This window comes from Artibeus jamaicensis, unplaced genomic scaffold, assembly GCF_021234435.1.
Source record: "Artibeus jamaicensis isolate MK-2021 breed Jamaican fruit bat unplaced genomic scaffold, CSHL_Jam_final scaffold_584, whole genome shotgun sequence".
NCBI lineage: Eukaryota > Metazoa > Chordata > Mammalia > Chiroptera > Phyllostomidae > Artibeus > Artibeus jamaicensis.
The window spans coordinates 464,758-480,033 of record NW_026522048.1 but is presented as its reverse complement, the minus strand read 5'-3'; the positions used below and the strand labels follow the sequence as shown (position 1 = coordinate 480,033).

The window sequence follows — 15,276 nt, the reverse complement described above, 5'->3', positions numbered from 1 at the left end:
TGTATGTTATTAAATATTTTACACTTTTTGCTTCAATTTTTTTTCTGTTTTCCTCCTCTAAGACCTAGGTGTGTTTTATGGTCTGAAAAATATGGGTAAGTCCTAGAAATAAGGAGAAAAACATTGCTCCTAAAACTCTCTCTGCATTTGTTTCCTTTTAAAGATTTTATTTACTTTTAGAGAGAGAAGTGAGGGAGAAAGAGAGCAACATCGATCATTTGCTCCTTTGTTTGCTTCTCGTACTGAACTCACAACCCCAGCCATGTGCCCTGATCTGGAAGCTAAGAAGTGATCTTCCCTCTGCAGAAGGATGCCCAACCCACTGAGCCACACGTGTCAGAGCTAAGCACTTCTGACTAGTGCCTTTTATCAGAGCACTAGTGAGAGATGGAGTGAGAGATTATTTGGTTTGTTCAGGTAAAAATGGCTATTTGTCTTTGCTTTAATTTCTTAGATATCTGACCGATGTCTTATACAATCCTTACATTTTATGAAAGCATATTTAACATAAAATATAATCCATGTAGTAACTTTTACATGTTATGTTAAAAATATAGGAACTTGAAAGAAAACACAAATATTTAAGGTAGGTTTAAATGAACGAGCAACTATGAAAAAATTTATATTCTGTATTTAAAAGTTACTAACTTTAAAAGTTAACTCTTCTAAAAAGTTCCTTACAATGATTTAAAATTAATCACATGTCATGAAGTAGCAATTTTTGGTTATTTATGTGCCTCTGGATTATGGCTTTTTAATGAATCAAGAATTATGGAGCAGGCTATAAACAGGTGGAAAATAACTTCATGGATTATTTGAAGAAGTTTCATTGTTCTGTGTTTACCATTTTAGATCAATTTTCATACTATTTTGTGACTGCCTATTGACTAATCAATCTCCCTCACCAAATAGGGGCATAGATTACATTGTATATGCAGTCATTTCCAGGGTGTTCTTTCATCAGTGTCAGTGCTGATTAATTAGTACCCAAGGTACCCATAGTTAAATACTTTGAGTGTAATTCTTAGATGTATCTATAATACTTAAAATAATGCCTGGCATATAGTAGAAACATATAATACTGTTGGGAACTGCTCTGCCTGGTTTCAGGAGTTGTAACCACCCCCCATGGATAAGGCTGAGTGAGCGACCTCCAGACTGTGAGCCACTAAGGAGACAAAGCTTATTATGTCTGGCAGAAGCACTGCTTCTGCTTCATCCCCTGCCTCCAATGCTTGGTTGGTTAGTCAATGACAGGTACAGTCCCTCAGAGGGGGGGCAACCTAAGCCAGACACAATCACTTGGGAGGCCCTCAAGGAAGGACTTGGGGGACTGCAGCAAAGAGGGAGTGATGGACCCTCGCCCCCCAGCTATTCTGACAAAGCCTGAGTCCCCATTTCCATCTAGGAGAAGGAGCGCTTCCTGGCTCTAATCCCCTTAAGCCTGAAAACCTGTGATGGGGGAGGCAGTGCAGCTTTTTGCCAGCTAGAGCAGGTTCTGGGGTGATCAGGCATAAGAATTCATAAAGTCCTGTGAAACCTGCTTTGCTAAGAATGCTTTCATTCATATGATAAGGGTCCAAGCAGGAAATGAGTATGTCTCCCAAAGTTTCTGCAGCCCCCCTACCTGACAGACACTGACTCAGATTAAGCCCTTAGATTTCTTTGAAATGTTATCTACTGTTTGATCCTTGCTCCCTGGCATTGATTGATGAGCTTTACCTGTATTCCTGTGTGTTATGAACCTAATAAAAGCCATTGAGGAAGGGGATCTTGGTCCTTCTCCTTTGAGAGACTGAACACCTCTTCTCCCCAAGCAGATCATGTCTTGGTAGTTTTATTTTCATCCCTGGTGGACTGGGGGACTTGTGAGCAAAGTTTCCCCTACACGATACCATGAGTGAGTGAATGAATGAATGAATGAATGGCCTCACAAGTGGATCTTACCCCTGCTTTAAGTGTATGTTTATGAAATGTACCACTCTCTTACAAAGAGAATAACATAAAATTAAGATGTTAATCTACTGTACGAGGCATAATTAGTAATTATAAGGCAAAGATGAGCATATTATTCTCATTGCTTTTTAGATGACTACTAGCCTAAATATCTTCATAGGTAATTACTGAATAGTAAAACACCAAAGAGAACTATTTTGTCATATGAAATTTTATATATATATACATATATACTTATATATACATATATATGCTTTTATGTAATTTACTTGCATATATAATTTTGGGATTCGGTCATATATTTGGGAATAGGATAAAAAATTCTAAGATGTATTAAGATGAATTATGAATTTATCTACTTGGATAAGTAAACTTGACTTTTGATTACTGCCTTAAAAATCCTTTAAATTGCTTAGCAGTCCACATGTAATACCCCTAATGACACGTGCACTGACCAGCAGTGCTCATGGCGTCATGGATGAGACATGAGACAAATTCACAATCTACCGTGTCCTATGGAGGAAAAGGGCTGGCAAGGCTACTCCCTCAAGGGCCTCAGAACAGCCTCGCCACCCTCTCAAGGAGACAGTGGCTTGGAGCAACCGGGCAACTCTCTCATTAGGGAAGAGAGAGTGCCCCAACCCTTGCCTAGTCAGGCTTTTTATTGGGAATTTTTGCACAGGAGTTCAGGTATAGGTTTATTAATCATTGTTGATCAGTAAACAGTAGATAGTATACAAAGAACCATTAGGGCTTCTTCTAAATCAGGGCCTGTCAACTAAGAGGCTACAGAACTTTGGGAACATAAACTCTTTTTCTGCTTGGGCCCTTAGCATCTAACTAAAAGCATTCTTAAACAAAGCAGGTCTCACAGGGTTTCACATATTCCTTCTCAGGCCTAATTACCCAGGGAGCCCGCCATTCCCAGCACAAGGCTTGCACCGCCTTCCCCATCATAAGTTTTTAGGCTTAAGTGGATTAGAGCCAGGAAGTGCTTCTCCCAGAGGACCTGGGGACTCAGGCTTTGTCAGAATAGCTGGGGGGCGAGGGTCCATCACTCCCTCTTTGTCACAGCCCCCCAAGTCCTTCCATGATGGCTTCCCAAGTGATTGTGTCTGGCCTAGGTTGCCCCTCCTCTGAGGGGTCTCACTTGTCTCTGACCATCCGACCATACTTTGGGGGCACGGAGATGAAGCAGGGGCAGCATCTGCTGCCAGAGACGAGCCTTGTCTCCTCAGTGGCTCACATTCTGGAAGTCACAACACTCAGCCTTAAATGGTTGCAATTCCTGAAATCAGGCAGAGCAGTTCCCAACACCCTAAGTTATGTCAAATTCAACAAGCACTGAATATCTTCTATTTGCAAAGTAGCTGTGTGAGTCTGAACTTTGTTGTCCTGTAGTTTTCATATAAAAATGACTAATAATAAGGAACATCTTAAATTCTAAAATAATATATACATTTTGAAACACACTGGACCTGAAGGACTTTAGCAAAGTCTTTGTGGATTTGTTGGTATATGTAATCTGGACCAGTTGCTTTCATCCCTGTAGCCTCTACCAACAATGAGTCACCACATTGGACCCTCATTAAATCTCACCCTGTTCTATTCCTTATGGGCTCTTTTTCTTTTCCCCTTCTCAGTCAACAACTTTACTAAACTGGATAAACAAATACACAGTAAAATATTCATGGGGCTTTTTAATTGCCAACTCTTTCCTAATATATGCAGAATTTAATGGTTGATTCTTAAGGGAAAACATTGTCTTAAACCAAAGGAGTGGTGAGGTTTAATGTAAGAGAAGCTTAAGCTACACAGACCATGCACATGTCACTGACCAGTAGAAACTATTTTGAAAAAAGTAGGGTTTGAGTACACCAAAATTTAAAGTCCTCGTCTGAGTCTGATGATAAGGAGTTGTAACACATTACATGTTCTTATTTTTCTATTAAGTTTTGTCTATGTTTCCTGTTTAGATTCTTACTCTAATTTCTGATATTTTCCTTTTGGCAAACTTTTCTCAGCTTTTACACTTGGACTCTTCATTATACCCAGATGACCTCCTGATGCTGGCTCCTGCTATTATTTTTTAAACCATATTTAATTTATTTTTCTAACTGACAGCCATGTAGCAGCCCTGGGGCTCTTCTGCCAGTAGTGAGTGGTTTTCCATTTCCACCCACCTTCCATTAGTGGCAGCGGATTCCTCATTTAGAGAATTAAGAATTCTGCAATCAGAATGGGCTTTATACTTTCACCTTAGAAGAAAGGTGAAAGGGCCAGGAAATTGCTCTAATGGTGTGAATATTCTAGTATAGTTTTTTACTCTGCTTCTTTTCCCTCTTTAAACCTTTTCACCCCATAAATAATTTATCACAAAACCTCTGGACACCAATTAATGAGACTCAGCTTTTCTCCGGGACAGCACTACCATGCAGTATGGCTGTAAAAGTTTGACTTTGGATATCAACTCCATTATGTCCTTGACTAATCTGAACAGAAATTAAAATTTCATTATACTGCCCTGCATTTCACCGAGTAGAGTTAATGATATAAGGAAACAGGCTTCCAACCTCTGGCACCCATTAGCTGTGCACCTGTGGTAAGTTGTCCAAGCCGTTATCATTGGCTTTCTCATTGGTGAACTAAGCACATGTGCTCAGCACAGGTCCTGGCATGGATCTTGGCAAGTAATAGTTTAAAAATGGAGTAAAATAAATGTTGGCTGTATTAAATTTCTAAACCAGGTACTTTGTAGAATTATAATAAACTTAAAATGTATGTTCAGATGCACTTTAACAGGAGAGTCATTGCTATTATTATTAACTGAATTCATATTCATGATTCTGTGGTCCAGAAAGTTGAAGCCTTGTTACAGTGAAGGATGATGTGTTCAGTTTTTCTATGATTTGTCTATCCACAAGGGCCTGTGTATTGAGTAAGAGTTCAGGGTGCAAGAGCTGTGCTTGGGTACTTGCTCTCTAACAGTTCCTTCCTTGCTCATTCTTTGCTGGGCTTTTCTACTGAAACTGGTTTTAGGTTACACATCATGGATAAGTCACAATTCTTTCCTCTTAGAACTACTTACTAATCGTAATTAATTTCATTGATTTACTTTATCCACTTTATAGTTTCATTCATTTGGTAAAACATTAAAATGTTTATTGAGAGCTTCTTAGGTGCACGACTCTGTACTAAAAATAGAAAATTATTCCCTTGCTCTATGAAATTTTCTAGGTAGAAGAGAACCACAGATATGATAATGAAATTATTGGTAAAGTGAGTATGAAGGAAAGTACAAAGCTGGAGTACCTACCCTTTTAAAGGTGCTCTGGAGCAACTGATGAATGCATGACTGAGAAATTGTGAATGTGGAAGCTGCCTCTCAGGCTAAGGCAGAGCCAGCCCTCACCACTGATTTATATGTCCAGTAGAAGTGGTTAAGCAGCTGGGAATAACTGGAAATAGGTCAGTAATGAAGATATTAATTATTTGGTGGATATCAAAGCAATAAATAAGCAGGTTTGTCTCTTCCCCTAACAAGTTGTGCTCTAAATAGTGGCAGTGATCATTAGTAAAGCAAGTGATGCTCCAGTCCTAGAAGGTAACTGACTATCACAGGTACTGCATTTAAAATTAGACCAGTGAACACATATTTTCATTTTTATTTCTCAGGGTTAAACTATTAAGAATTATTTAGTTCAGCAGTTTGGATTTAAAACTTTAGCATATAAAGTCCAAATATGTTATCTTCTCTGCTGTAGATAGTAAACATATAATATACTGTCTGTGCCGACTGCTAATGTCAGTGGTGTTAATGTCAAAATGAATTCAAAATAGATTTATTATAGGCATACATTTAGATAAACTATTATCAATAGTATTATATTATGATTATATTATAATTATGGTTGTACTGATAATTATAACCATATAAATATAACAATTTGTGTAAAATCCAAGGACAATAGTAACTTTATTTTCCCTCTTTTCTTTACAAACTTTGAAAATTTATATTTATGGCTTAGTCTCATAACTCAGAAACATATTAAAAACCAAGGTATATGACAACACATTCAAATAAATAATATAAGTATCATGATATGGTGGTTGTGCTAATGCTTTTATAGTATGCCCTTTATATGTGTTAATGTATTGTTTGCCCCCCACAAAATGCATGTTTAAATAGAACAGGAGCACCATGTCCATCAGTTCACATTTCAATGTTTTACCTTTGTCGCTAGGTAGCACCTGTACATTATTGGCTGCAGAGTATGTAGTTCTGCATAAGAAGGCAAAATATAAAGTCAGGAAATGAAAGAAAAGTTAGTTTTATCAATTTTATTTTGCATTAAATATTTGTGCCAGTATATACCTTGAGATCATAAGTTTATTGTATGAAATAGTGTGGAATTCACAAAACTTTTTTAAGAAAAGAAAGGCATTAAATATTCATTTTTAAGAAAAAAAAGGTGAATATTGACTGGGGAAAAAGTATAGAGCCACTTGTTATTGACCTCAGCTTGCCGTTTTATATTATAATCTCTCAGCTCAAGATAATGCTACAACCTATGGAAATCTAAAAAAGATACAATTATATGGAGCAGCATTTTATTATTGCTTTTGATAGTGCTATTTAATGCTAAATGTTATATGAAATGTCTATTCTAATAGTGACTATTGTGAAAGCTGGTAAATTAACACCAGTTAATGTCTTAAATTACTAGAACTAAAAATGGCATGCTAAAAATCTAAATGTATTCATATGAGAGACTACTCAAATATTTTATAATAGAAATATAAATCACTATAAAGAATTCAAATGCCATATAGAAACATCAGAAGATAGCAATACTAATATTTCATCTTTAGGTATAACATAAGTTAGAACCTTCAATAATGTGGCATTATTCCAAATTATATCCAATCATCTTACACACTTATAAAATTAGCTAAAAATTATTCTAAAATTTTCTAAAGAAAAAATTTGATGTTAGTTTAAGTATAGATAAGAAGTAACACAACAGCATCTTAGACTAATTTATTGTGCTTAGGTTTTTTGCCACCAAATATATGTATATTTGTATACATATACTATGAAACAAGTTGTCAGATTGTGATCATATGACTTATATCAACTATAAAACTACTACTAAGGGTTATAATTGAGACAATAATACCAGTATCTCTTTCTTAGCTGTCATTATTACCAACCACACATTGAAAAGACTGTCCTTGTGCCAACCCTCCTTGGAACTCAGGTCAAGCTTCTGAAGAAAATTTTGCTACTAGACAGGTTGTTTTAAATAATACAACAGAGAGATATGTTCCAATAATCTGTATTCATGACTTTGAACTCAAAACAGAGGACTCGAGTCCCCAATTTACTTCTTTGCATTTCAGTTCCTTCATCTGTAAAAGGAATGTAAAGCATTAGTTCACAGGGTGGTTATATTTAAATGTGATAATGTATGCTAAGAATCTTGCATATGCTCATATATTTTTTTAAATCTTAGGTCTATGTTTTGAATAGCTGTTTTGAATTATTCTTCATAGGTGGCTTATAGTAGGTATTTAATATTTACTGGAATTTTAAATATTTTGGGGTATAACATAAGACAGAACTTTTTATTTTAAGCAATATGATACATGTATTTTGATTCCGAAATGTTGCATTCTAATATCCATTGCCCATATGGTAAAGAGTAACCCTGACTTGAATGGGTAATACCTAGCACTAGCCATTAAGGTATTAACATCAACCATGGGTAGAAAGGAAACATCATTTACTGGCAGAGGGTGGAGGAAATAAAGACCAAAAAGTATACTTTGAAGATGAATCCAGCTCCAAAGATTTAATTAATTCTTATAGTCTGCACGATGATATGTGCAGCTCAAAGGAGTTGATATGCTTGCAGTTATTCAAGACAAACAAAGTAAAGTTAATGAATCATTTGCTATCTTGTGATATTTTACATTTATGGTTATTCTAAGCACAGGTCAATGGTCTCATGTGTGTATTATTGAATACTTGATATAACTGGTAAGTATTGACTATCACTGCTCTGAGTACTAGCTAAGTATTTGTTCATTAAATATTCATAATCTCATTTAATCTCAAGAGGTAAATATTACAGATGAGAAGCCAAAAATGTCAATAACATTCTTGAGAACACTAAAGTAATAAATAATGAAAGTTTTAAATCCACAAACCACAATGTACAACCTAAAATTCTTATCAGGGGTCTGAAATGCATCTAACCCCTAAACCACAGAGCTTATAGGTCTTTAATGTATGTATGTATCACTTGCTACAAGGTAGATTCTAACTCAGTAGGTCTAAATTAGAGCTAGTGCATCTGCATTTCTTGTAAACTCTCAGATGATACCATCATTGCTGATGTCAATATCAAGGCACCAGACCACCGTATTCGCACACTATTTTACCAGAAGCTAAAACTAAATTTCAAGAATAAGTAGGTTCACTATTAGTTCACTGGTAACAGGTAAATAATTGGATATCTCAGTCCAAAAGAATTGCAGAGATGAGATTTTTCTGAACCTTGTTAATGAATTTAGACTGATCTCATGTTTAGAAATTGAGGTGATAATTTTAGTTATAAAATGTAGTTTAGTACATAATGATTAACAGTGAGTTCAATCTGTAATGCAATATTTTAAAATTTTAAAGCATATTTTATTGAATATGCTATTACAATCATCCCGTTTTTCCCCTGTGCCCTTGCCCCTCCATCCATCCAGTACCCTATTCCCTCCAGCAATTACCCCTCTCCTTAGTTCATGCCCATGGGTCATATACATAAGTTCTTTGGTTTCTCCATTTCCTATACTATTCCTAACCTCCCCATGTCTGTTTTATACCTACTATTTATGCTTCATATTCCCTGTATCTTCCCCCCCATTCTCCTCCTTTTCCCCTCCCTTCTGATAACCCTTCATGTGATCTGGATTCTGTGATTCTTTTATTGTTGTAGTTGTTTGCTTAGGGTTTTTTGTTTGTTTGTTTTAGGTTCAGTTGTTGATAGTTGTGGGTTTGTTATCATTTTACTATTTATATTTTGATCATATTCTTTTTCTTAGATAAGTCCCTTTAACATTTTGTATAATAAGGGCTTAGTGATGATGAGCTTTTAACTTTACCTTGTTTGGGAAGCACTTTATCTGCTTTTCCATTCTAAATGATAGCTTTGCTAGATAGAGTAATCTTGGCTGTAGGTCCTTGCTTTTCATCACTTTGAATACTTCTTGTCAGTCCTTTCTTCCCTTCAGTTTCTCCTGAGAAATCAGCTCCCAGTCTTTTGGGAACTCCTTTGCAGGTAACTCTCTTCTTTTCTTTGACTGCTTTTAAGATTCTGGAGGCATAGGAAGACATGCTTCACCTCCCCGTACAATAGTAAGAAGGACAGCAACCAATCTAAAAACAAAAAACAGCCAGAACTGCCAATTCTTCTTAAATATTTGCGTATTCGGTCTTCATAATATGCCTAAGAAGGAGTGGAGGATGACAGATACATTTGAGGAAACGGAGACACTAGCCTCCCACCCCAGGTTACTCAGGCAACAGCAACAACACACAGGTGCCCAAACTCATTTTCTTCCATCAGTTGACCTGGATAGATGCAGAACAATGCTAGTACTAAAACAGTTAAGATAAAGACAAATTCTGATTTTGCTTTCAATGCACACACAATCAAGGCCAAAGTGATTCAGAAGCATTAAGAGTAATTTTCAATTGTGATTGTATTAATTTGAATCTAAGTATAAACAACATAGCTGCATACATCATTTTATTATGCTGCTGAAATTTAAGAAGCCATTTTATTATCCTACTCTTTCCTTTGCTGCAGAACTCATATGGGTGATATTTGGGCCATTTTCTTCTCAGATGCTATAGGTTTGGTGTAGCTGGAAGGACTGGTTATTTTACTTTGTGTGTTTATTTTAATGAAATTAACTGTGTTGAATTTACTGTCTTCATATGCATATGTTATAAAATTGTATTCAGACTTGAGTTGATCTTTAAATATCAAGTATATTTACCATTCTTTGAGGGCTAATATTTTTACAGAAAAAAGTCTCTAACTTGCTGTGGAGACAAAGTAATAAAGATAAATCAAGAAATCTGTGGTCAGTTACTAGAAAAGGAATATATTAGAACCTCTACATGTAAAAACACCTGAGAATAGATAGCAAAGATTCTTCAAATTTTTTCTTTAAATGTATATTTACCTCTAAAACTAATGACTGGGTATATTCTAAGCTATATCAACATGATACTATTGAATCATCAGATTGTACTGAACAAGCTGTGCAGAGGTTCTCTGTGGAAGTTTACAACTATGGTTCACCAATCATGATGAGCAACAATACTTAGGGCACCTTCATTACGGGATTATATGAGGGAGGTCTCTGAAAAGGGCAATAGGCATACTGAGATGACCAAACTTCTCACCCACTGACATGATTTTATCAACCTTCAGAATTAGTTAAGGGACCATAACAGTATCTAGCTAATACAAAAACAAAAACAAAAACCAGTTCAGGTAGAGAGTCATTGATAACAATTTTGTCCTTTAATTTTTGCTGGTGTCCACTCAGAAGATATAGATAGCACAGAAAAAAACAGATAATTTGGGTTTGATTATTTCTCTTGCTTCTCATTAGCCATTCCTTTAGGACACTCTGGTCCTCTGTCCTCAGTTTTTCAAAGGCACCAAGCTCCTCCTTGCTCTCAGGCATTTAGACACAGGGATCCCTCTGTCTGTAGTAAACAAACACCTCCAGCTTCACTTTTGGCTTCCCTTGTGACATATCCTTTCAAAGTGGTACATTTCCTTTACAATAGTTGCTCTGAGTAATTTTTCTAACCATTTAATATTTGTCTTTTCTACTAAACTATAAGCAACATGAGAGTAGGGGGTTCACTTTTCACAATATGTAGGCCCTAGTAATTTAGTAAATATTTATTGGACAATGGTATGTCAACTAGGGTGAACTCCTGAGTTATTATTAATGTTTATGACCTTTACAATGAGTTGTGGATAATGCCTTGTGTGTGAAGAGACAATATGTTGATTTTTTTATGTAAAAAGTAGAAACTTTTGTAAAAATAAATTGAGAACTGTCCAGATGTGCTTATGAAGAAATTGAGTCCTAAATGAAAAGATTTAATAAGAACATACTTAACAGTTGGTGATTATTCATCATGAATAAAGTATCTTGGTGCTATGCCTTATAAAGATTTATTGACCAGAATCAGGATTGACCAGGAGCAAAATTCTTGGATTCCCTCTGCATACATTAAAGAAGCATACAGGTGACCACTTTTAAACTACTTTTAAACTCAGAAATTACATTTTGCAGAAAATTATTTCTTGGAATATAATTAAATGTTTGATTATTCACTGCTATAGTTTGGGGTGTTTAATATCATTAAAAAATTCCTGCATTGTTTGCATTAGTTTTCCTTCTTCTGTTCACCCTTTTGGCTACTGAAGTATTGCTGAATAGATATCTGATATTTAAGTAATAAGAAATGAGGAGTGAAATAGTTTAATAGTTTTTAAAAAGAATTTTAACAGCTCATCACCCCAGAAGCTGCAATACACTGGTATATATTAGTAAAATTCAATATCCATGTAAGGTATCACCATACAGTCCTCACAAAATAAATAATAAATTATGATTCAAAGTACACTTAGTTTGTTAAAAGATACAATTTTTGAATAACAGGCTCAAATTCTTCATCTAGGGAATCCACCTATCCTGGAAATATGCTATGGGTGAAACTTTTTTAAGTTAGGAGAATTAAGTGCTCAGGAAGACATATATTATTTCTAAAAATGTATAAATAGAAGCTATTGTTTTGAATGATGTATTTCCCATAAGTAATTGTTTAGACATTAGAAATCAGCTCATGCAAGCTTGCACTTACACATTTGTTTTACTCTCTTAATAAGGGGGAAAACTAGGCAAGAAATTAATATTCCACCCCCAAAAGGGCAATAATCCATTTTGCAAAAACTGTCTTTATGATTCCTGTGAACTTATATGACAAGGAATATATCTGGGAAGATGGCTGCAAAATCTAAGCTATGCTACATTGCTTGCAGTTACCTTGGATTTTAACTTGATGTGCAAGTTGACTTCTGACCATGGGGATTCCTCTCCATGCATGGTATAGATTGTTGAGGCCATGGCAGATAACCAGTTCCACAGAAGCAACTTCATGTTCTTCTGAGGAAGATCCATAGCACTGTGGAACAAGGACTATAAATGAGTGATGCCACCGATACTGCAAATGGGGCTACCAAAATACACCCCTCAAAAATGAACTCTGAAGGTGGGAAATAGACAAGAAAAAATTTAATAGTTTTATTAAAATGATTTGGGTTTTCATGTTAAGAGAACTGATGGATATTTAATAGGCATGACATGTCCTTCTTATGGATGATACAGTCAAAAGACGTATTGATTTCAAACTCATTAAGTAGATAATCATATAAATTATAATATAAATCATATAATCATATAAATTATTTGTTATAAAAATAGTTTTCAGCATTGCCAGAATTAAAAACAAAACTTGGATGTCTAGAGGAAAAAACACCAAAAGAAAACATTCAAACCGTAGTAATAAAATATTTGGCCTTTAATCGTATCAAATTAAATTGTTTGAAAGCTCTCCTTCCTCCACCCATAGTTATACACAGACACACCAATCTTTAAAATTTTTATCATGGCCAAAAAAGGGGTTTTCATGGACACTTTTTATTAATGGAACTCACTTTTTAATAGATTTTTAATAAGTTGCTAATCCATTTTAGCTTCAAATAAGTTCCATTCCATTTCTCAGATCCCTTTCTAACAGTTAGTATCCTGTAACATGAGGAGAGCTTCCTGTAGCACTTTAGGAATTATCTGTTTCAGGCTTAAATACGAACAGTTTATAAAGTTCTCTCTCTTCTTCATCGCCCAGCAGGAATGATAAGGGCATATCCAAAGTCAAATGATTCTCTTCTTCTCTCTGCTTATCCTTCTCCAGCCCCTCCTCTTCTATTTCTGCAGCTTCCTCCTCCTCCTCTTCCTTTTCTTCCTCCCCTTTATAGTCAGCCTCTTCGACCTCCTCTTCATCCTGGGTCTCTGCCTCTTCATCCTCCTCCTCACTCTCTTCCTCCTTCCCATCGCACTCCTCACACTCCTCATCGCACTCGTCATTTTTCTCCTCTTCTTCCACTAGCTGTGGGGCAGAAGACTGATTTTCTTCCTCGGGGTCAGGAGTAAAGGCCAGAGGGTTCTGCCCAAAGCCGTACAAGGTGTCAGGCAGCTCCGCGTCTTCCTCACCACCACTGAGGGGCACATCGTTTTCCCCTTCCTGGGCCTGCTGGGCTTTCTGTGCCTCCTGCTGGCGCTCTAGCTCCTCTTGCTGCCTCATGTCCTCGTAGATCTGGTTCATGATGAACTGGGTGGTGTTGCGGGGCGCCTGCAAGCCGGGCACCCGCATGTCAGGCACCTGCCACTCGTATAGGTTGACAGGCCTCGGCAGCTTTCTCCCATCCACTGGTGGGCTCTTCTTGAAGGGGCGGCGAGGGTGACGGCGCAGGCCACCACCCCTGCGGCCCCACCGCTTCTTCTTGCCAGGTGGCCTCAACCAGCCCGGGTTCCAGGGCCCATGCCAGCAAGAGCAACAGCAAAGGCAGACAGGGTGCAGACCACACATGCGGGTCACTTGCACCGGCCCTGGGGGCTTCTGGTATCCCATTGGAGGTGGGCACCAGGGCGCTCCCCAGCACCCCCAGTGAGAGTACATGGCCCAGTAAGGACTTTGGGGCGGTTGGAACCAGTGGCCCCAGTGGTGTTGTTGCTTTGGCTGTTTCCTAGGAGGCTCATTCTCGGCCTTGGGGCCATAGCGGTGCCAGGGCTTGTAAATCGGAGGACCTTTGCGCCTTTGGTGGCAGGAAGACCCAGTGCGAAATGGCGCGGAGGATGCCCAGCCACTGCCCAGGTTACCGAGAGTCTGGGTCATGGTTCAGGAGCTTCGAGAAGTCCAAGTTGAAACGTCCTAAAAAAACTGTCTTCAAATCTGGCCAGATTCGACAGTCTGAAGAGCCTCGTCACCCTGTGTCTCTCCGCACAGCAGCAAGTGCCTGCCGCTGAGATCCTCACTGACTCCCCTTTCCAGGGGGACCCCTCTTCTCCGCTCGCTAGCTCACTGGCCCATCCGCGGTAATCTCCCGTTCTTCACACCCAGGGTTGTCTCGCCTGGGGGTTGGGTGCGAGGGGCGCTGGGTAAAGACGGTGGGGAGGAAGTTACTGACAGCTGCTTCCGGGTAACGCACACGCCCAACTCCGCGAAGGCTGGGGCTGAGGAACAGGGAGGCGGGGTTGCGTGTTACCTCCTTGCTCCCTCTCAGCCTAGGTGCTTCTCTGTCAGCTTACTGTGGGAACTGAGGCGGCTCCGGCAGCAACAGCCTTTAAATACCCGCGGGAGGCCCCGCGTGCGCACTGCGTCCTTGGTTGCCTTGGGCGACAGCCAATTGGCGTTGAGGCGGTTCCGGTGGCTCGAGGAGGCAGGGTTCTGCGCAGAACGACTGTGGGCCAAGTGACCCCTCGCAGGGGGCCTTGTGACGCAGTGTTGAGGGAGGCAAGCTGGAAAAGCTTGAGGCAGTTTATTTGAACCTTTAGTATGACAACATGCAGGTGTGGGGATATAAAAGATGGCCCTTTGGCAAAACCCCAGGTTGGGGGCAACTAGGCAGGAACCGGAGCTCGGAGAACTGTGTATTGATAAACGTATATCCAATCCCTTTGGGGGGCAGAGGGGATAAACAGAAAGCTCTGAGTCAGAAAACTCGGCCCCACTACTTACCTTATGGTCAGTGCCTATCTTCTAACAACTGGTAGCCTTAATTCATGACACAGGAAGCAAGACCGCAAACATTTACTGAGTTGCTTATTGTGTACTGTGGGCTCATAATCCTCATGCCTACCTTGTAAGGTATGCCTTGTTACCACGTCTCACATATTTGGGAACTGAGAGATTAATACGCCCAAGGTCATGGGGCCAATGAACTTTAGGGCTAGTTTTAAGCACAGACTCGTTTGGCCCCAGATCCTAAATTCTTAACATTGTTACACTATACTACACACCCACCTTAAATAGAACTCTTGTGATGAATAAATGAAACCAGTATGACAGAGCACGTTGCTAATGGTAATATAGCACACAAATGGCTGTTGATACATCTCATGGGTTCTTGAATAAAAGATATTCCGATATGTCTTTCCTTTTGTTCCATA

The 15,276-nt window shown here is 38.3% G+C and overlaps 1 protein-coding gene across 1 annotated transcript; it reads right to left on the bottom strand.

Annotated features, from left to right (window-relative positions):
• Nucleotides 1–12,886: 12,886 nt before the first annotated feature.
• Nucleotides 12,887–14,002, bottom strand: CCER1 (coiled-coil glutamate rich protein 1). Its single transcript, XM_037147476.2, has one exon. The coding sequence runs from the start codon at nucleotides 14,000–14,002 to the stop codon at nucleotides 12,887–12,889; it is 1,116 nt and encodes a 371-aa protein (XP_037003371.2).
• Nucleotides 14,003–15,276: the final 1,274 nt, after the last annotated feature.

Bases quoted from the DNA above. Each gene is read 5' to 3' on its own strand.
- CCER1 (XM_037147476.2), bottom strand. From the start codon at position 14,002: ATGACCCAGACTCTCGGTAACCTGGGCAGTGGCTGGGCATCCTCCGCG.